At 47.9% G+C, this 23598-nt stretch overlaps 1 protein-coding gene across 1 annotated transcript in view; it reads left to right on the forward strand.

Annotated features, from left to right (window-relative positions):
• The first annotated feature begins 2474 nt into the window (after positions 1-2474).
• LOC135532353 (A-kinase anchor protein 13-like) overlaps positions 2475-23598 on the forward strand; it is a 51640-nt gene continuing 30516 nt past the window's right edge. The window contains 6 exon segments of the mRNA XM_064959915.1: positions 2475-2644; positions 2788-2869; positions 2872-2904; positions 15054-15130; positions 15637-15811; positions 15940-16016. Coding sequence (XP_064815987.1) covers positions 2498-2644; positions 2788-2869; positions 2872-2904; positions 15054-15130; positions 15637-15811; positions 15940-16016 — 591 coding nt within the window. The 5' untranslated portion in view covers positions 2475-2497.

A 23598-nucleotide genomic window follows, 5' to 3' on the forward strand; every position in this document is an offset into this window, starting at 1 on the left:
AGGTCCAGGCTGTCATTGATTGGCCCGTTCCTAAGTCACGCGTCGAGCTGCAGCGCTTTCTGGGCTTCGCTAATTTCTATCGTCGTTTCATCCGTAATTTCGGTCAGGTGGCAGCTCCCCTCACAGCCCTTACTTCTGTTAAGACGTGCTTTAAGTGGTCCGTTTCCGCCCAGGAGCTTTTGATCTTCTTAAGAATCGTTTTACATCCGCTCCTATTCTTGTTACACCTGACATCTCTAGCCAGTTTGTTGTTGAGGTTGACGCGTCAGAGGTGGGCGTGGGAGCCATTCTTTCTCAGCGCTCTCTCTGACGGCAAGGTCCATCCTTGCACGTTTTTCTCTCATCGCTTATCGCCGTCAGAACGTAACTATGATGTTGGTAATCGCGAACTGCTCGCCATCCGCTTAGCCCTAGGCGAATGGCGACAGTGGTTGGGGGGCGGCCGTTCCTTTTGTCGTTTGGACTGACCATAGGAACCTTGAGTACATCCGTTCAGCCAAACGACTTAATGCGCGTCAGGCTCGTTGGGCTCTGTTTTTCGCTCGTTTCGAGTTTGTTATTTCTTATCGTCCGGGCTCAAAAAACACCAAGCCTGATGCTTTATCTCGTCTCTTCAGTTCTTCTGAGGTCTCCACCGACCCCGAGGGGATTCTCCCTGACGGGCGTGTTGTCGGGTTGACTGTCTGGGGAATTGAGAGGCAGGTAAAGCAAGCACTCGCTCACACTCCGTCGCCGCGAGCTTGTCCTAGGAACCTTCTGTTCGTTCCCGTTCCTACTCGTCCGGCCGTTCTTCAGTGGGCCCACTCTGCCAAGTTAGCCGGCCACCCCGGCGTTCGGGGTACGCTCGCTTCCATTCGCCAGCGTTTCTGGTGGCCCACTCGGGAACGTGACGCGCGTCGATTTGTCGCCGCTTGTTCGGTCTGCGCGCAGACTAAATCTGGGAACTCTCCTCCTGCCGGCCGTCTCAGACCGCTTCCCATTCCCTCTCGACCGTGGTCTCACATCGCTTTAGATTTTATCACCGGACTGCCTTCATCAGCGGGGAAGACAGTTATTCTTACGGTTGTCGATAGATTCTCTAAGGCGGCTCATTTCATTCCTCTCGATAAGCTCCCTTCTGCTAAGGAGACGGCTCAGATCATTATCGAGAATGTTTTCCGAATTCATGGCCTTCCGTCTGACGTCGTTTCCGACAGAGGCCCGCAGTTCACGTCTCAATTTTGGAGGGAGTTTTGCCGTTTGATTGGGGCTTCCGTCAGTCTCTCGTCCGGCTTTCATCCCCAGTCTAACGGTCAAGCCGAACGGGCCAATCAGACTGTTGGTCGCATTTACGCAGTCTTTCTTTTCGTAACCCTGCGTCTTGGTCAGAACAGCTCCCTGGGCAGAGTACGCCCACAACTCGCTTCCCTCGTCTGCTACCGGTCTATCCCCTTTTCAGTGTAGCCTCGGGTACCAGCCTCCGCTGTTCTCATCTCAGCTCGCCGAGTCCTGCGTCCCCTCCGCTCAGGCTTTTGTCCAGCGTTGCGAGCGCACCTGGAAGGGGGTCAGGTCGGCACTTTGCCGTAATAGGGCGCAGACTGTGAGGGCCGCTAATAAGCGTAGGACCAAGAGTCCTAGATATTGTTGCGGTCAGAGAGTATGGCTCTCCACTCAGAACCTTCCCCTTAAGACAGCTTCGCAAGTTGGCCCCGCGGTTCATTGGTCCGTTCCGTATTTCCCAGGTCATTAATCCTGTCGCAGTGCGACTTCTTCTCCAGCTATCTTCGTCGCGTTCACCCGGTCTTCCATGTCTCCTGTGTTAAGCCCGTTCTTCGCGCCCCCGCTCGTCCCTCCCCCCATCCTTGTCGAGGGCGCACCCATCTACAGGGTTCGTAAGATTTTGGACATGCGCCCTCGGGGCCGTGGTCATCAGTACCTAGTGGATTGGGAGGGGTACGGTCCTGAGGAGAGGAGTTGGGTTCCCTCTCGGGACGTGCTGGACCGTTCGCTGATCGATGATTTCCTCCGTTGCCGCCAGGTTTCCTCCTCGAGTGCGCCAGGAGGCGCTCGGTGAGTGGGGGGGTACTGTCATGTCTTGTTATGTCTGTTCCTGTCCTTTCTCTTCACTCTCTCTCTGCTGGTCTTTTTAGGTTACCTTCTCTGTCTCTCATTCTTCAGCTGTTCTACATCTCCTCTAACTAGCTCATTCACTCTTTCACACCTGTTCTCTCTTCCCCCTCTGATTAGGTCTCTATTTCTTTCTCTGTTCCTGCTACTTTCAGTGTCTGATTCTTGTTTGTGTTTTTTGATGCCAGAAGCAAGCTGTCGTCTCGTTTGCTTCCACCTTGTCCTGTCCTGTCGGAGTCTGCCTGGCAGGTGCATCCTGCACTATACTAACGTTCTTTTTGTTCCGCTGACAACGTTGGAAGAGGATTTATGCCATTCCTGTTTTTCATTAAAGAACTCTGTTTTCTGTTAAAACCGCTTTTGGGTCTTCACTCAAGTTCATAACAATATCATGCCCGTTGCTGTTTATCAGTTCTCAGGGACCAGAGCGGCGATAATGACGAGGGTTTACGGGAAGTTCTGCAGCCGACACAGCGAGGCCGTAAACATCTACAAGGAGCTGCACTCCAAAGACAAACGCTTCCAGGCCTTCATCAGGGTAAGCACTTACCGTGCACTACTCGTTCACAGAATCCATTAGCATTAGACATCAGCACAAACAATATCACATATCATCTCTGTGTCTAGTCATCTAACTGTTGCATCGAATCAATTCTGTCTTTCTATTATGTGACTTTTAAGAAGAAGATGAGTAGCAGTATCGTCCGGAGGCTAGGTATCCCAGAGTGCATTCTGTTAGTCACCCAGAGGATCACCAAGTACCCGTCCTGATGCAGAGAATACTACATCACACCAAAGGTTTGTCTGCTGCCCCCAGTTCTGCCCTCTGCTGGACAGATGAGGTGGTCTCAGTATACACACACACACACACACACACACACACACACACACACACACACACACACACACACACACACACACACACACTGCCCCCAGCTCTGTCCTTCCCTCTGCTGGACAGATGAGGTGGTCTCAGTATACACACACACACACACACACACACACACACACACACACACTGCCCCCAGCTCTGTCCTGCCCTCTGCTGGACAGATTAGGTGGTCTCTGTACACACACACACACACACACACACACACACACACTGCCCCCAGCTCTGTCCTGCCCTCTGCTGGACAGATCAGGTTGTCTCTGTACACACACACACACACACACACACACACACACACACACACACACACACACACACACTGCCCCCAGCTCTGTCCTGCCCTCTGCTGGACAGATTAGGTGGTCTCTGTACACAAACACACACACACACACACACACTGCCCCCAGCTCTGTCCTGCCCTCTGCTGGACAGATTAGGTGGTCTCTGTACACACACACACACACACACACACACACACACACACACACACACACACTGCCCCCAGCTCTGTCCTGCCCTCTGCTGGACAGATCAGGTTGTCTCTGTACACACACACACACACACACACTGCCCCCAGCTCTGTCCTGCCCTCTGCTGGACAGATTAGGTGGTCTCTGTACACACACACACACACACACACACACACACACACACACACACACTGCCCCCAGCTCTGTCCTGCCCTCTGCTGGTCTCTGAACACACATACACACAGACTGGTCAAGGCACACATCAACTTCATCATCCCGGACACCCAGGACTCCAATTTGAACACCTCCCTCTGCAACTGGATCCTGGACCTCCTGACGGGCCGCACCCCCAGATGGTAAGGGTAGGTAACAACACATATGCCACCCTGATCCTCAACACGGGGGCCCCTCACGACCATGTAAACACGCACGACTCGAACTCCATCATCAAGTTTGCTGACGACACGACGGAGGTAGGCCAGATCACCGACGACAACGAGACAGCTTATAGGGAGGAGTTCAGAACACTGGCAGTGTGGTGCCATGACAACAACCTCTCTCAACGTCAGCAAGACCAAGGAGCTGGTCGTGGACAGCAGGGAGGTCAGAACCCTGGCAGTGTGGTGCCTTGACAACAACCTCTCTCTCAACGTCATCAAGACCAAGGAGCTGGTCGTGGACAACAGGGAGGTCAGAACCCTGGCAGTGTGGTGCCATGACAACAACCTCTCTCTCAACGTCAGCAAGACCAAGGAGCTGGTCGTGGACAACAGGGAGGAGGTCAGAACCCCCAGATGCAGTGTGGTGCCATGACAACAACCTCTCTCTCAACGTCAGCAAGACCAAGGAGCTAGTCGTGGACAACAGGGAGGAGGTCAGAACCCTGGCAGTGTGGTGCCATGACAACAACCTCTCTCTCAACGTCAGCAAGACCAAGGAGCTGATGGTGGAGTACAGGGAACAGGGGTGGGTGCACACCCTCACCCCCATCCACACCCCCATCCCCATCCACACCCCCACCCTCACCCCCATCCACATCCACACCCTCACCCCAATCCCCATCCACACCCCCATCCCCATCCACACCCTCACCCCCATCCACACCCCCATCCACACCCCCATCCACATCCACACCCTCACCCCCATCCCCATCCACACCCCCATCCCCATCCACACCCTCACCCCCATCCACACCCCCATCCACACCCCCATCCACAAGGACGCAGTGGAGAGGGTCAAGAGCTTCAAGTTCCTCTGTGTCCACATCACTGAGGACTTCACACATTTTGTTACATTACAGCCTTTTCTAAAATATATAGTGTTCCTCATAAATCTACAATACCCCATAATGAAAATGCAATAACAGGTTTTTAGAAATGTTTTAAAATATATTTAAAACATTTGAAACAGAAATCATTTCCTTACATGATACAATAATATGTGGAATAAGGCAAGGGCTGTGAATATCTGGCCCTGGTCAAATTCAAATGTAGTGCACTATATATTTGGAATAGGGTGCTATTTGGGACTCAGGCCTTCTTAGCGGTGCTTTTAGAGGAGTTCTCCTGCCAGTTTGAATGAAGAGAGGAAGAGGAGGAGGAGGAGGAGGAGGAGGAGACTGTCTGTCTGTTATACTGACCACATGGTGGAGCTTCATCTAGAATGAAGAGAGGAGGAGGAGGAGGAGGAGGTCGAGGAGACTGTCTGTCTGTTATACTGACCACATGGTGGAGCTTCATCTAGAATGAAGGGAGGAGGAGGAGGAGGAGACTGTCTGTCTGTTATACTGACCACATGGTTGAGCTTAATCTAGAATGAAGAGAGGAGGAGGAGGGGACTGTCTGTCTGTTATACTGACCACATGGTGGAGCTTCATCTAGAATGAAGGGAGGAGGAGGAGGAGACTGACTGTCTGTTATACTGACCACATGGTGGAGCTTCATCTAGAATGAAGAGAGGAGGAGGAGGAGGAGGAGGAGACTGTCTGTTATACTGACCACATGGTGGAGCTTCATCTAGAATGAAGAGAGGAGGAGGAGGAGACTGTCTGTCTGTTATACTGACCACATGGTGGAGCTTCATCTAGAATGAAGAGAGGAGGAGGAGGAGGAGGAGACTGTCTGTTATACTGACCACATGGTGGAGCTTCATCTAGAATAACGAGAGGAGGAGGAGACTGTCTGTCTGTTATACTGACAACATGGTGGAGCTTCATCTAGAATGAAGAGAGGAGGAGGAGGTCGAGGAGACTGTCTGTTATACTGACCACATGGTGGAGCTTCGTCTAGAATGAAGAGAGGAGGAGAAGGAGACTGTCTGTTATACTGACCACATGGTGGAGCTTCATCCAGAATGAAGAGAGGAGGAGGAGACTGTCTGTCTGTTATACTGACCACATGGTGGAGCTTCATCTAGAATGAAGGGAGGAGGAGGAGGAGACTGTCTGTCTGTTATACTGACCACATGGTGGAGCTTCATCTAGAATGAAGAGAGGAGGAGGAGGAGGAGACTGTCTGTCTGTTATACTGACCACATGGTGGAGCTTCATCTAGAATGAAGAGAGGAGGAGGAGGAGACTGTCTGTCTGTTATACTGACCACATGGTGGAGCTTCATCTAGAATGAAGAGAGGAGGAGGAGGAGACTCTGTTGTACTGACCACATGGTGGAGCTTCATCTAGAACGAAGAGAGGAGGAGGAGGAGACTGTCTGTCTGTTATACTGACCACATGGTGGAGCTTCATCTAGAATGAAGAGAGGAGGAGGAGGAGATTGTCTGTTGTACTGACCAAATGGTGGAGCTTCATCTAGAATGAAGAGAGGAGGAGGAGGAGACTGTCTGTTATACTGACCACATGGTGGAGCTTCATCTAGAATGAAGAGAGGAGGAGGAGGAGGAGGAGACTGTCTGTCTGTTATACTGACCACATGGTGGAGCTTCATCTAGAATGAAGAGAGGAGGAGAGACTGTCTGTCTGTTATACTGACCACATGGTGGAGCTTCATCTAGAAAGAAGAGAGGAGGAGGAGGAGACTGTCTGGTATACTGACCACATGGTGGAGCTTCATCTAGAATGAAGAGAGGAGGAGGAGGTCGAGGAGACTGTCTGTTATACTGACCACATGGTGGAGCTTCATCTAGAATGAAAAGAGGAGGAGGAGGAGGAGATTGTCTGTTATACTGAACACATGGTGGAGCTTCATCTAGAATGAAGAGACTGAGGAGGAGGAGACTGTCTGTTATACTGACCACATGGTGGAGCTTCATCTAGAATGAAGAGAGGAGGAGGAGGAGACTGTCTGTTATACTGACCACATGGTGGAGCTTCATCTGGAATGAGTGAGGAGGAGGAGACTGTCTGTTATACTGACCACATGGTGGAGCTTCATCTAGAATGAAGAGAGGAGGAGGAGGAGACTGTCTGTCTGTTATACTGAAAACATGGTGGAGCTTCATCTATGATGAAGAGAGGAGGAGGAGGAGGAGGAGACTGTCTGTCTGTTATACTGACCACATGGTGGAGCTTCATCTAGAATGAAGAGAGGAGGAGGAGGAGGAGGAGGAGACTGTCTGTCTGTTATACTGACCACATGGTGGAGCTTCATCTAGAATGAAGAGAGGAGGAGGAGGAGACTGTCTGTCTGTTATACTGACCACATGGTGGAGCTTCATCTAGAATGAAGAGAGGAGGAGGAGGAGGAGGAGGAGACTGTCTGTCTGTTATACTGACCACATGGTGGAGCTTCATCTAAAGAATGATAAGAGAGGAGGAGTAGGAGACTGTCTGTTATACTGACCACATGGTGGAGCTTCATCTAGAATGAAGGGAGGAGGAGGAGAAGACTGTCTGTCTGGTATACTGACCACATGGTGGAGCTTCATCTAGAATGAAGAGAGGAGGAGGAGGTCGAGGAGACTGTCTGTTATACTGACCACATGGTGGAGCTTCATCTAGAATGAAGAGAGGAGGAGGAGGAGACTGTCTGTTATACTGACACATGGTGGAGCTTCATCTGGAATGAGTGAGGAGGAGGAGACTGTCTGTTATACTGACCACATGGTGGAGCTTCATCTAGAATGAAGAGAGGAGGAGGAGGAGACTGTCTGTCTGTTATACTGAAAACATGGTGGAGCTTCATCTATGATGAGGAGGAGGAGGAGGAGACTGTCTGTCTGTTATACTGACCACATGGTGGAGCTTCATCTAGAATGAAGAGAGGAGGAGGAGGAGACTGTCTGTCTGTTATACTGACCACATGGTGGAGCTTCATCTAGAATGAAGAGAAGGAGGAGGAGGAGGAGGAGGAGACTGTCTGTCTGTTATACTGACCACATGGTGGAGCTTCATCTAGAATGAAGAGAGGAGGAGGAGGAGACTGTCTGTTATACTGACCACATGGTGGAGCTTCATCTAGAATGAAGGGAGGAGGAGGAGGAGACTGTCTGTCTGTTATACTGACCACATGGTGGAGCTTCATCTAGAATGAAGAGAGGAGGAGGAGACTGACTGTCTGTTATACTGACCACATGGTGGAGCTTCATCTAGAATGAAGAGGAGGAGGAGGAGGAGGAGGAGACTGTATGTTATACTGACCACATGGTGGAGCTTCATCTAGAATGAAGGGAGGAGGAGGAGGAGACTGTCTGTCTGTTATACTGACCACATGGTGGAGCATCATCTAGAATGAAGAGAGGAGGAGGAGACTGACTGTCTGTTATACTGACCACATGGTGGATCTTCATCTAGAATGAAGAGAGGAGGAGGAGGAGGAGGAGGAGACTGTCTGTCTGTTATACTGACCACATGGTGGAGCTTCATCTAGAATGAAGAGAGGAGGAGGAGGTCATGTTGAGGAGACTGTCTGTTATACTGACCACATGGTGGAGCTTCATCTAGAATGAAGGGAGGAGGAGGAGGAGACTGTCTGTCTGTTATACTGACCACATGGTGGAGCTTCATCTAGAATGAAGAGAGGAGGAGGAGACTGTCTGTTATACTGACCACATGGTGGAGCTTCATCTAGAAAGAATTGAGGAGGAGGAGGAGACTGTCTGTTATACTGACCACATGGTGGAGCTTCATCTAGAAAGAAGAGAGGAGAGGAGGAGGAGGAGGAGGAGGAGGAGGAGACTGTCTGTTATACTGACCACATGGTGGAGCTTCATCTAGAATGAAGAGAGGAGGAGGAGGAGGAGACTGTCTGTTATACTGACCACATGGTGGAGCTTCATCCAGAATGAAGAGAGGAGGAGGAGGAGACTGTCTGTCTGTTGTACTGACCCATGGTGGAGCTTCATCTAGAATGAAGAGAGGAGCAGGAGACTGTCTGTCTGTTATACTGACCACATGGTGGAGCTTCATCTATGATGAAGAGAGGAGGAGGAGGAGACTGTCTGGTATACTGACCACATGGTGGAGCTTCATCTAGAATGAAAGAGGAGGAGGAGGAGGAGGAGGAGACTGTCTGTCTGTTATACTGACCATGGTGGAGCTTCATCTAGAATGAAGAGAGGAGGAGGAGGAGACTGTCTGTCTGTTATACTGACCACATGGTGGAGCTTCATCTAGAATGAAGAGAGGAGGAGGAGGAGGAGGAGGACTGACTGTCTGTCTGTTATACTGACCACATGGTGGAGCTTCATCTAGAATGAAGAGAGGAGGAGTAGGAGACTGTCTGTTATACTGACCACATGGTGGAGCTTCATCTAGAATGAAGGGAGGAGGAGGAGGAGACTGTCTGTCTGGTATACTGACCACATGGTGGAGCTTCATCTAGAATGAAGAGAGGAGGAGGAGGTCGAGGAGACTGTCTGTTATACTGACCACATGGTGGAGCTTCATCTAGAATGAAGAGAGGAGGAGGAGGAGACTGTCTGTTATACTGACCACATGGTGGAGCTTCATCTGGAATGAGTGAGGAGGAGGAGACTGTCTGTTATACTGACCACATGGTGGAGCTTCATCTAGAATGAAGAGAGGAGGAGGAGGAGACTGTCTGTTATACTGACCACATGGTGGAGCTTCATCTAGAATGAAGGGAGGAGGAGGAGGAGACTGTCTGTCTGTTATACTGACCACATGGTGGAGCTTCATCTAGAATGAAGAGAGGAGGAGGAGACTGACTGTCTGTTATACTGACCACATGGTGGAGCTTCATCTAGAATGAAGAGAGGAGGAGGAGGAGGAGGAGGAGACTGTATGTTATACTGACCACATGGTGGAGCTTCATCTAGAATGAAGGGAGGAGGAGGAGGAGACTGACTGTCTGTTATACTGACACATGGTGGAGCTTCATCTAGAATGAAGAGAGGAGGAGGAGGAGGAGGAGGAGACTGTCTGTCTGTTATACTGACCACATGGTGGAGCTTCATCTAGAATGAAGAAGGAGGAGGAGGTCGAGGAGACTGTCTGTTATACTGACCACATGGTGGAGCTTCATCTAGAATGAAGGGAGGAGGAGGAGGAGACTGTCTGTCTGTTATACTGACCACATGGTGGAGCTTCATCTAGAATGAAGAGAGGAGGAGGAGACTGTCTGTTATACTGACCACATGGTGGAGCTTCATCTAGAAAGAATTGAGGAGGAGGAGGAGACTGTCTGTTATACTGACCACATGGTGGAGCTTCATCTAGAAAGAAGAGAGGAGGAGGAGGAGGAGGAGGAGGAGACTGTCTGTTATACTGACCACATGGTGGAGCTTCATCTAGAATGAAGAGGAGGAGGAGGAGGAGGAGACTGTCTGTTATACTGACCACATGGTGGAGCTTCAACTAGAATGAAGAGAGGAGCAGGAGACTGTCTGTCTGTTATACTGACCACATGGTGGAGCTTCATCTATGATGAAGAGAGGAGGAGGAGGAGACTGTCTGGTATACTGACCACATGGTGGAGCTTCATCTAGAATGAAGGGAGGAGGAGACTGTCTGTCTGTTATACTGAGCACATGGTGGAGCTTCATCTAGAATGAAGAAGGAGGAGGAGGAAGAGGAGACTGTCTGTTATACTGACCGGTAATAATGGTGGAGCTTCATCTAGAATAAAGAGGGAGGAGGAGGAGACTGTCTGTTATACTGACCACATGGTGGAGCTTCATCTAGAATGAAGAGAGGAGGAGGAGGAGGAGGAGGAGACTGTCTGTCTGTTATACTGACCACATGGTGGAGCTTCATCTATGATGAAGAGAGGAGGAGGAGGAGACTGTCTGTTATACTGACCACATGGTGGAGCTTCATCTAGAATGAAGAGAGGAGGAGGAGGAGGAGGAGGAGGAGGAGACTGTCTGTTATACTGACCACATGGTGGAGCTTCATCTAGAATGAAGAGAGGAGGAGGAGGAGACTGTCTGTTATACTGACCACATGGTGGAGCTTCATCTATGATGAAGAGAGGAGAAGGGGGAGACTGTCTGTTATACTGACCACATGGTGGAGCTTCATCTAGAATGAAAAGAGGAGGAGGAGACTGTCTGGTATACTGACCACATGGTGGAGCTTCATCTAGAATGAAGAGAGGAGGAGGAGGAGACTGTCTGTCTGTTATACTGACCACATGGTGGAGCTTCATCTAGAATGAAGAGAGGAGGAGGAGGAGACTGACTGTCTGTTATACTGACCACATGGTGGAGCTTCATCTAGAATGAAGAGAGGAGGAGGAGGAGACTGTCTGTTATACTGACCACATGGTGGAGCTTCAACTAGAATGAAGAGAGGAGCAGGAGACTGTCTGTCTGTTATACTGACCACATGGTGGAGCTTCATCTATGATGAAGAGAGGAGGAGGAGGGAGACTGTCTGGTATACTGACCACATGGTGGAGCTTCATCTAGAATGAAGGGAGGAGGAGACTGTCTGTCTGTTATACTGAGCACATGGTGGAGCTTCATCTAGAATGAAGAGAGGAGGAGGAGGAAGAGGAGACTGTCTGTTATACTGACCACATGGTGGAGCTTCATCTAGAATGAAGAGAGGAGGAGGAGGAGACTGTCTGTTATACTGACCACATGGTGGAGCTTCATCTAGAATGAAGAGAGGAGGAGGAGGAGGAGGAGACTGTCTGTCTGTTATACTGACCACATGGTGGAGCTTCATCTATGATGAAGAGAGGAGGAGGAGGAGACTGTCTGTTATACTGACCACATGGTGGAGCTTCATCTAGAATGAAGAGAGGAGGAGGAGGAGGAGGAGGAGGAGACTGTCTGTTATACTGACCACATGGTGGAGCTTCATCTAGAATGAAGAGAGGAGGAGGAGGAGACTGTCTGTTATACTGACCAATGGTGAAGCTTCATCTATGATGAAGAGAGGAGAAGGGGGAGACTGTCTGTTATACTGACCACATGGTGGAGCTTCATCTAGAATGAAAAGAGGAGGAGGAGACTGTCTGGTATACTGACCACATGGTGGAGCTTCATCTAGAATGAAGAGAGGAGGAGGAGGAGACTGTCTGTCTGTTATACTGACCACATGGTGGAGCTTCATCTAGAATGAAGAGAGGAGGAGGAGGAGACTGACTGTCTGTTATACTGAACATGGTGGAGCTTCATCTAGAATGAAGAGAGGAGGAGGAGGAGACTGTCTGTTATACTGACCACATGGTGGAGCTTCATCTAGAATGAAGAGATTGGGAGGAGGAGGAGACTGTCTGTCTGTTATACTGACCACATGGTGGAAGCTTCATCTAGAATGAAGAGGAGGAGTAAGGAGGGAGACTGACTGTCTAGGTTATACTGACCACATGGTGGAGCTTCATCTAGAATAAGAGAGGAGGAGGAGACTGTCTGTTATACTGACCACATGGTGGAGCATTCATCTAGAATGAAGAGGAGGAGGAAAGAATGTCTGTCTGTTATACTGACCACATGGTGGAGCTTTTTTCATCTAGAATGAAGAGAGGAGGAGGAGGAGACTGACTGTCAGAAACCCAGTTATGAAACTGACCACATGGTGGAGCTTCATCTAGAATGAAGAGGAGGAGGAGGAGACTGTCTGTTATACTGACCACATGGTGGAGCTTCATCTAGAATGAAGAGAGGAGGAGGAGGAGACTGTCTGTCTGTTATACTGACCACATGGTGGAGCTTCATCTAGAATGAAGAGAGGAGGAGGAGGAGACTGTCTGTCTGTTATACTGACCACATGGTGGAGCTTCATCTAGAATGAAGAGAGGAGGAGGAGGAGACTGACTGTCTGTTATACTGACCACATGGTGGAGCTTCATCTAGAATGAAGAGAGGAGGAGGAGGAGACTGTCTGTTATACTGACCACATGGTGGAGCTTCATCTAGAATGAAGAGAGGAGGAGGAGGAGACTGTCTGTCTGTTATACTGACCACATGGTGGAGCTTCATCTAGAATGAAGAGAGGAGGAGGAGGAGACTGTCTGTCTGTTATACTGACCACATGGTCGAGCTTCATCTAGAATGAAGAGAGGAGGAGGAGGAGACTGTCTGTCTGTTATACTGACCACATGGTGGAGCTTCATCTAGAATGAAGAGAGGAGGAGGAGGAGACTGACTGTCTGTTATACTGACCACATGGTGGAGCTTCATCTAGAATGAAGAGAGGAGGAGGAGGAGGAGACTGTCTGTTATACTGTCCACATGGTGGAGCTTCATCTAGAATGAAGAGAGGAGCAGGAGACTGTCTGTCTGTTATACTGACCACATGGTGGAGCTTCATCTATGATGAAGAGAGGAGGAGGAGGAGACTGTCTGGTATACTGACCACATGGTGGAGCTTCATCTAGAATGAAGGGAGGAGGAGGAGGAGACTGTCTGTCTGTTATACTGAGCACATGGTGGAGCTTCATCTAGAATGAAGAGAGGAGGAGGAGGAGGAGGAGACTGTCTGTTATACTGACCACATGGTGGAGCTTCATCTAGAATGAAGAGAGGAGGAGGAGGAGACTGTCTGTTATACTGACCACATGGTGGAGCTTCATCTAGAATGAAGAGAGGAGGAGGAGGAGGAGGAGGAGACTGTCTGTTATACTGACCACATGGTGGAGCTTCATCTATGATGAAGAGAGGAGGAGGAGGAGACTGTCTGTTATACTGACCACATGGTGGAGCTTCATCTAGAATGAAGAGAGGAGGAGGAGGAGGAGGAGACCTATGAGGAGACTGTCTGTTATACTGACCACATGGTGGAGCTTCATCTAGAATGAAGAGAGGAGGAGGAGGAGACTGTCTGTTATACTGACCACATGGTGGAGCTTCATCTATGATGAAGAGAGGAGAAGGGGGAGACTGTCTGTTATACTGACCACATGGTGGAGCTTCATCTAGAATGAAAAGAGGAGGAGGAGACTGTCTGGTATACTGACCTCCATGGTGGAGCTTCATCTAGAATGAAGAGAGAGGAGGAGGAGACTGTCTGTCTGTTATACTGACCACATGGTGGAGCTTCATCTAGAATGAAGAGAGGAGGAGGAGGAGACTGACTGTCTGTTATACTGACCACATGGTGGAGCTTCATCTAGAATGAATAGAGGAGGAGGAGGAGACTGTCTGTTATACTGACCAGTATGGTGGAGCTTCATCTAGAATGAAGAGAGGAGGAGGAGGAGACTGTCTGTCTGTTATACTGACACATGGTGGAGCTTCATCTAGAATGAAGAGAGGAGGAGGAGGAGACTGACTGTCTGTTATACTGACCACATGGTGGAGCTTCATCTAGAATGAACAGAGGAGGAGGAGGAGACTGTCTGTCTGTTATACTGACCACATGGTGGAGCTTCATCTAGAATGAAGAGAGGAGGAGGAGGAGACTGACTGTCTGTTATACTGACCACATGGTGGAGCTTCATCTAGAATGAAGAGAGGAGGAGGAGGAGACTGTCTGTTATACTGACCACATGGTGGAGCTTCATCTAGAATGAAGAGAGGAGGAGGAGGAGACTGTCTGTCTGTTATACTGACCACATGGTGGAGCTTCATCTAGAATGAAGAGAGGAGGAGGAGGAGACTGTCTGTCTGTTATACTGACCACATGGTGGAGCTTCATCTAGAATGAAGAGAGGAGGAGGAGGAGACTGACTGTCTGTTATACTGACTATGGTGGAGCTTCATCTAGAATTAAGAGAGGAGGAGGAGGAGACTGTCTGTTATACTGACCACATGGTGGAGCTTCATCTAGAATGAAGAGGAGGTTTTCAGACTGTCTGTTATACTGACCACATGGTGGAGCTTCATCTAGAATGAAGAGAGGAGGAGGAGGAGACTGTCTGTCTGTTATACTGACCACATGGTGGAGCTTCATCTAGAATGAAGAGAGGAGGAGGAGGAGACTGTCTGTTATACTGACCACATGGTGGAGCTTCATCTAGAATGAAGAGGAGGAGGAGGAGACTGTCTGTCTGTTATACTGACCACATGGTGGAGCTTCATCTAGAATGAAGAGAGGAGGAGAGGAGACTGACTGTCTGTTTTACTGACCACCTGGTGGGAGCTTCATCTAGAATGAAGAGAGGAGGAGGAGGAGGAGGAGGAGGAGGATATTGTCTGTTATACTGACCACATGGTGACACTAACCTTGTTTGTCTCTTTCTTTCATTATTGTGTGTGTGTGTGCTTTGAAACCCCCACAGAGAATGAGGAAGACCATGAGGACCTGAGTGATGCTCTATACCAGGTCAAGGAGGTCATCACTGCAGTGGACAGCAAGGTAATATAATAATAATAATATATTCATATTAAGTAAACTGAAATGTGTTAATAATGTATTAATAATAGGTAAACTGACCTATGATAATAATTGTCATGTTGCTAGGTGAACTGACCTATGATAATAATTGTCATGTTGCTAGGTGAACTGACCTTTTGTAATAATTGTCATGTTGCTAGGTGAACTGACCTATGATAATAATTGTCATGTTGCAAGGTGAACTGACCTATGATAGTAATTGTCTTGTTGCTAGGTGAACTGACCTATGATAATAATTGTCATGCTAGGTGAACTGACCTATGATAATAATTGTCATGTTGCTAGGTGAACTGACCTATGATAATAATTGTCATGTTGCTAGGTGAACTGACCTATGATAATAATTGTCATGTTGCAAGGTGAACTGACCTATGATAGTAATTGTCTTGTTGCTAGGTGAACTGACCTATGATAATAATTGTCATGCTAGGTGAACTGACCTATGATAATAATTGTCTTGTTGCTAGGTGAACGAGCATGAGAAGAAGAGGAGGCTGAAGGACATCTACAGCCGGACAGACAGCAAGTCAATTATGAGGATGAAGAGCGGTCAGATGTTTGCTAGAGAGGACCTGCTCAGAGGGAGAAGATTGCTGTATGATGGTCCTCTGCAGCTGAAGACCTCACAGGGGAAACTCAAGGGTGAGGAGGACACCAATATCACTGATATCTAACCCTGACCTCTAACCTCTGGTCTCCTCTCTTAGATGTAACAGCCATGCTTTCTCTGATATCTAACCCTGGCCTCTAACCTCTGGTCTCCTCTCTAGATGTAACGGCCATGCTTCTCTCTGATATCGTCGTCTTCCTACAGGAGAAAGACCAGAAATTCGTCTTTGCCTCTCTGGTAGGTGATTGGTTAAGACAAGAAATATGTAAATATCTCTTTGGCACTTTGTTATCTTATTGATCTTATTTTTCCATTACAATCAAGTCATTTAGCAGACACTCTTATCCAGAGTACCTTACAATCATCAGAAATACATAATTACATCCCTGGAATGTGATTGGTAGAGCCTCCTACTCAGTAATAATAATGGGTCTATTCAGTAATAATAATGGGTCTATTCAGTAATAATAATGGGTCTATTCAGTAATAATAATGGGTCTATTCAGTAATAATAATGGGTCTATTCAGTGATAATAATGGGTCTATTCAGTGATAATAATGGGTCTATTCAGTGATAATAATAATGGGTCTATTCAGTGATAATAATGGGTCTATTCAGTGATAATAATGGGTCTATTCAGTGATAATAATGGGTCTATTCAGTGATAATAATGGGTCTATTCAGTGATAATAATGGGTCTATTCAGTGATAATAATGGGTCTATTCAGTGATAATAATGGGTCTATTCAGTGATAATAATGGGTCTATTCAGTAATAATAATGGGTCTATTCAGTAATAATACTGGGTCTATTCAGTACTAATAATGGGTCTATTCAGTGATAATAATGGGTCTAAGCCTCCTGACATCTGATCCGCAGTCATGCCGTTTTCCATGCTTGCAGAAATTACAGCTCTATGGGTTGTGTTGGGTTGTTAGGTTTGGCCCAACAGCCAGTAATTTATGGGTTAGGTTGTATAGGGCCCAACAGCCAGTAATTTAGGGAAGTCCTTGGCTGGGTTATGGTAGGTTGTATAGGGCCCAACAGCCAGTAATTTAGGAAGTCCTTGGCTGGGTTATGGTAGGTTGTATAGGGCCCATCAGCCAGTAATTTAGGGAAGTCCTTGGCTGGGTTATGGTAGGTTGTATAGGGCCCATCAGCCAGTAATTTAGGGAAGTCCTTGGCTGGGTTATGGTAGGTTGTATAGGGCCCAACAGCCAGTAATTTAGAGAAGTCCTTGGCTGGGTAATGGTAGGTTGTATAGGGCCCAACAGACAGTAATTTAGGGAAGTCCTTGGCTGGGCTATGGTAGGTTGTATAGGGCCCATCAGCCAGTAATTTAGGGAAGTCCTTGGCTGGGTTATGGTAGGCTGTATAGGGGCCCATCAGCCAGTAATTTAGGGAAGTCCTTGGCTGGGTTATGGTAGGTTGTATAGGGCCCATCAGCCAGTAATTTAGGGAAGTCCTTGGCTGGGTTATGGTAGGTTGTATTGGGCCCAACAGCCAGTAACTTAGAGAAGTCCTTGGCAGGGTTATGGGTAGGTTGTATAGGGCCCAAAAGACAGTAATTTAGGGAAGTCCTTGGCTGGGTTATTGTAGGTAGTATTGGGCCCATCAGCCAGTAATTTAGGGAAGTCCTTGGCTGGGTTATTGTAGGTAGTATTGGGCCCATCAGCCAGTAATTTAGGGAAGTCCTTGGCTGGGTTATGGGTAGGTTGTATTGGGCACAACAGCCAGTAATTTAGGGAAGTCCTTGGCTGGTTGGCATGGTAGGTTGTATAGGGCCCAACAGCCAGCAATTTAGGAAGTCCTTGGCTGGGTTATGGTAGGTTGTATAGGGCCCAACAGCCAGTAATTTAGGGGAAGTCCTTGGCTGGGTTATGGTAGGTTGTATAGGGCCCAACAGCCAGTAATTTAGGAAGTCCTTGGCTGGGTTATGGTAGGTTGTATGTGGGCCCAACAGCCAGTAATTTAGGAAGTCCTTGGCTGGGTTATGGTAGGTTGTATAGGGCCCATCAGCCAGTAATTTAGAGAAGCTTGGCTGGGTAAGTAGGTTTAGGGCCCAACAGTCCAGTTGGTCCTGGGCTATGGGTAGGTTGTATAGGGCCCAAAAGACAGCAATTTAGGGAAGTCCTTGGCTGGGTTATGGTAGGTTGTATTGGGCCCATCAGCCAGTAATTTAGGAAGTCCTTGGCTGGGTTATGGGTAGGTTGTATAGGTCCCAAAAGACAGTAATTTAGGGAAGTCCTTGGCTGGCTGTGGTAGGTTTGGGCCCATCAGCCAGTAATTTAGGGAAGTCCTTGGCTGGGTTATGGGTAGGTTGTATTGGGCCCAACAGCCAGTAATTTAGGGAAGTCCTTGGCTGGGTTATGGTAGGTTGTATAGGGCCCAACAGCCAGTAATTTAGGGAAGTCCTTGGCTGGGTTATGGGTAGGTTGTAATTGGGCTTGGCCAGGTTGTACAGCCAGTAATTTAGGAAGTCCTTGGCTGGGTTATGGGTAGGTTGTATTGGGCCCATCAGCCAGTAATTTAGGGAAGTCCTTGGCTGGGTTATGGTAGGTTGTATAGGGCCCATGTTAAGTAACTGGTTTGGTGGAACAGAACCAGGTTGTATAGGGCCCAACAGCCAGTAATTTAGGGAAGTCCTTGGCTGGGTTATGGGTAGGTTGTATTGGGCCCATCAGCCAGTAATTTAGGGAAGTCCTTGGCTGGGTTATGGGTAGGTTGTATTGGGCCCATCAGCCAGTAATTTAGGGAAGTCCTTGGCTGGGTTTATGGTAGGTTGTGGGCCCATCAGCCATGTAATTTAGGAAGTCCTTGGCTGGGTTATGGTAGGTCATTGGGCCCATCAGCCAGTAATTTAGGGAAGTCCTTGGCTGGGTTATGGGTAGGTTGTATTGGGCACAACAGCCAGTAATTTAGGGAAGTCCTTGGCTATGTTATGGGTAGGTTGTATAGGGCCCAACAGCCAGTAATTTAGGGAAGTCCTTGGCTGGGTTATGGTAGGTTGTATTGGGCCCATCAGCCAGTAATTTAGGGAAGTCCTTGGCTGGGTTATGGGTAGGTTGTATTGGGCCCATAAGCCAGTAATTTAGGGAAGTCCTTGGCTGGGTTATGGTAGGTTGTATATGGGCCCATCAGCCAGTAATTTAGGAAGTCCTTGGCTGGGTTATGGTAGGTTGTGGGGCCCAACAGCCAGTTTAGGGAAGTCCTTGGCTGGGTTATGGTAGGTTGTATAGGGCCCAACAGCCAGTAATTTAGGGAAGTCCTTGGCTGGGTTATGGTAGGTTGTATAGGGCCCAACAGCCAGTAATTTAGGAAGTCCTTGGCTGGGTTATGGTAGGTTGTATAGGGCCCAACAGCCAGTAATTTAGGGAAGTCCTTGGCTGGGTTATGGTAGGTTGTATAGGGCCCAACAGCCAGTAATTTAGGGAAGTCCTTGGCTGGGTTATGGTAGGTTGTATAGGGCCCAACAGCCAGTAATTTAGGGAAGTCCTTGGCTGGGTTATGGTAGGTTGTATAGGGCCCAACAGCCAGTAATTTAGGGAAGTCCTTGGCTGGGTTATGGTAGGTTGTATAGGGCCCAACAGCCAGTAATTTAGGGAAGTCCTTGGCTGGGTTATGGTAGGTTGTATTGGGCCCAACAGCTAATAAAATTGTTAATCACTACTGGTTGGCAATCTCCAGTATTAGGGAAGTCCTTGGCTGGGTTAATAGGGTAGGTTGTATAGTATAGGGCCCAACAGCCAGTAATTTAGGGAAGTCCTTGGCTGGGTTATGGTAGGTTGTATAGGGCCCAACAGCCAGTAATTTAGGGAAGTCCTTGGCTGGGTTATGGTAGGTTGTATAGGGCCCAACAGCCAGTAATTTGAAGTCCTTGGCTGGGTTATGGTAGGTTGTATAGGGCCCAACAGCCAGTAATTTAGGGAAGTCCTTGGCTGGGTTATGGGTAGGTTGTATTGGGCACAACAGCCAGTAATTTAAGTAAGTCCTTGGCTGGGTTATGGGAAGGTTGTATAGGGCCCAACAGCCAGTAATTTAGGAAGTCCTTGGCTGGGTTATGGCTAGGTTGTATAGGGCCCAACAGCCAGTAATTTAGGAAGTCCTTGGCTGGGTTATGGGTGGCCAGTCCAGGTTGTATAGGGCCCAACAGCCAGTAATGGCTTAGGGAAGTCCTTGGCTGGGTTATGGGTAGGTTGTATAGGGCCCATCAGCCAGTAATTTAGAGAAGTCCTTGGCTGGGTTATGGGTAGGTTGTATAGGGCCCAACAGCCAGTAATTTAGGGAAGTCCTTGGCTGGGTTATGGGTAGGTTGTATAGGGCCCAACAGCCAGTAATTTAGAAACCCAGAAGTCCTTGGCTGGGTTATGGGTAGGTTGTATTGGGCCCATCAGCCAGTAATTTAGGAAAGTCCTTGGCTGGGGAATAAAAGGCATGTTCACCATGGAAATACATTGTAACATGTTGGTAGATGGACAGCAGTATAGTTTAAATACATTGATCTGTACATCAACTGGATGTTTTTTGACTAATAAAATTGTTAATCATCGTTGCAATCTCCAGTATTATGTTAATTCATCAATCAATTAAATATTTTTCCGAAGCCCTTTTTTAACATCAGCCGATATCTCAAAGTGCTGTACAGAAACCCAGAGAGGAACCAGCCTCTGAGGGGTGGCCAGTCCAGTGCTGTACAGAAACCCAGAGAGGAACCAGCCTCCAGAGAGGGCATCATGTGGCCAGTCCAGTGCTGTACAGAAACCCAGAGAGGAACCAGCCTCCGAGGGGTGGCTAGTCCTCTTCTGTCCGTGCCGGGTGGAGGTTTACAGTATAAAAGTACATGGCCATTAAGGCCAGATTGTTATTCAAGATGTTCAAACATCAATAGATGACCAGTAGAGTTAAATAATAATAATGACAGTGGTTGTAGAGGGAGCAACAGGTCACTATCTCAGGAGTATCTCGGCTTTTCGTAGCCGAGCAATCAGAAGGTCGAGACAGCAGGTGCGTAGAGAGAGAGAATGAGTCAAAAATAGCTGACTATACTGACTGTGCTAGTGGCAGACTCCACTAAGCTGGCTGCCTGGCTAACAGCCTGCTGCCTGGCTAACAGCCTGCTGCCTGGCCTGCACCCTATTTCATTGTGGCGCTAGAGGAGTTAGAGCCCTGTCTATGCTGACAGATAAGATGAGAGCACCCCTTCAGCTAGGATGGCGTCCGTCACTCCTCAGCAGGTCAGGCTTGGTCTTGTTTGTGGGTGAGTCCCAGAAAGAGGGCCAATTATCTACAAAGTCTATCTTTTGGGAGGGGCAGAAAAACGTTTTCAACCAGCGATTGAGTTGTGCTGTAGAGCTCATCACTCCCCCTAACTGGGAGGGGGCCAGAGACAAATACTTGATTCCGACACATCTTTCTAGCTGATTTACACTGTTGGATTCAAAATTCTGAACATTGAGATATTAAAGACATGATAGATCAGATGCATAGTATATTAAGAAGTGAGATCTGTAGAAAGACAGAGTGGCTGTGGAATGTACTGGGTGGACGGGAGGAGATCAAAGGATTGTTATAGGGGAGGCAGATGGACATCTGTGGACTAGGTGAAGGAGGGGTTGAGGTCAGGAGGTGAGGTCAGATACCCTGAAGGGAGTAATGAAGGTTTACTACTTCCTGTGGAACCATAAGATGAATTACAGCTGTCCAGATCCTTTGGGAAGAATTAACCCTGGTTCAATCTTCTCTAGTGTCCATGAGATACTTTCTCTGAAATACAAGAACCTAACAACACGCTGAAGCTATGTTGCGATTTGGTGACCTCTGACTGTTTCATCCTAACATAGTTGGTGCTGACGTGGATAACAATATCCCTACACTTAGACAATGACTTATCAATGACCCAAGCCCAGCTCAGTTAATCCCTACCATTGTGATGCTGAGTTGTCATAATGCTTCAGTAAATGTACATTATCCCAGGGGACGTTGGTAGACACAATGTAAGTAACCTAATTTATGTCCCTCTTACTGCCCTGAGTGCCTCTGCTGATCCTACAGCTGTTTTATGCAGTAATCATGTGTCTATGAACCAGAGTTATGCTGCTAGCACTGAGGCGGTGTGCCCTAGCAGGAAGTCCACTGTGTGCAGCTCACCCCGCACTAATAAAAATAACCTGAGCATGTCTACCTCTGCGAAGCTTCCCAGTAAAGCAAGAAAAACAATGAAGCATCCCAGAAAAGTGTTAAAAATAGCCCACATTAACATATGTAGATTAAGTAAACAAGGTTCATGAAATCAATAACTGGTTGCAGGTAACAAATGACATTCATATACTAACAATCTCTGAACCTCACTAAGATAAACTACTGGTTGGCTGGTGGAGGTCCTGTAGAACCATGTCCAGATAAAGCATCATGTTAATGTTACTACTGGTTGGCTGGTGGAGGTCCTGTAGAACCACGTCCAGATAAAGCATCATGTTAATGTTACTACTGGTTGGCTGGTGGAGGTCATGTAGAACCACGTCCAGATAAAGCATCATGTTAATGTTACTACTGGTTGGCTGGTGGAGGTCCTGTAGAACCACGTCCAGATAAAGCATCATGTTAATGTTACTACTGGTTGGCTGGTGGAGGTCCAGATAAAGCATCATGTTAATGTTACTACTGGTTGGCTGGTGGAGGTCCAGATAAAGCATCATGTTAATGTTACTACTGGTTGGCTTGTGGAGGTCCAGATAAAGCATCATGTTAATGTTACTACTGGTTGGCTGGTGGAGGTCCTGTAGGACCATGTCCAGATAAAGCATCATGTTAATGTTACTACTGGTTGGCTGGTGCAGGTCCTGTAGAACCACGTCCAGATAAAGCATCATGTTAATGTTACTACTGGTTGGCTTGTGGAGGTACTGGAGAACCACGTCCAGATAAAGCATCATGTTAATGTTACTACTGGTTGGCTGGTGGAGGTCCAGATAAAGCATCATGTTAATGTTACTACTGGTTGGCTTGTGGAGGTCCAGATAAAGCATCATGTTAATGTTACTACTGGTTGGCTGGTGGAGGTCCTGTAGAACCACGTCCAGATAAAGCATCATGTTAATATTACTACTGGTTGGCTGGTGGAGGTCCAGATAAAGCATCATGTTAATGTTACTACTGGTTGGCTTGTGGAGGTCCAGATAAAGCATCATGTTAATGTTACTACTGGTTGGCTGGTGGAGGTCCTGTAGAACCATGTCCAGATAAAGCATCATGTTAATGTTACTACTGGTTGGCTGGTGGAGGTCCTGTAGAACCACGTCCAGATAAAGCATCATGTTAATGTTACTACTGGTTGGCTGGTGGAGGTCATGTAGAACCACGTCCAGATAAAGCATCATGTTAATGTTACTACTGGTTGGCTGGTGGAGGTCCAGATGAACCACGTCCAGATAAAGCATCATGTTAATGTTACTACTGGTTGGCTGGTGGAGGTCCAGATGAACCACGTCCAGATAAAGTGTCCGGGGTGAAAAGGTTCAATGAAAAAGGTCTAGCGAGGGAGAAACTGAGACGTCGGTAAAGGTGTTTAATGCAGATTTTGATTGAACGGTTATTAAAAACGAAGGGTTTGGCTGGTAGCCAAGTAGCAACACACAGCACACCCGCACAAAGTCCAGATGGTGGGACTTTGAGGCTGTGGTAAATAACATCTGTTTGCTTAACTCAAGTGAACGTACATTGAATTCTGCATTGTTGAGGAAGAGTTTGCAGGAAAAGAGTTTTCATTGTACTGTTTACACCAGCTGTATTCTGTAAACGTGACCAACTTTGATTTGCACA

This window comes from Oncorhynchus masou, unplaced genomic scaffold, assembly GCF_036934945.1.
Source record: "Oncorhynchus masou masou isolate Uvic2021 unplaced genomic scaffold, UVic_Omas_1.1 unplaced_scaffold_1832, whole genome shotgun sequence".
NCBI classification, from domain to species: domain Eukaryota; kingdom Metazoa; phylum Chordata; class Actinopteri; order Salmoniformes; family Salmonidae; genus Oncorhynchus; species Oncorhynchus masou.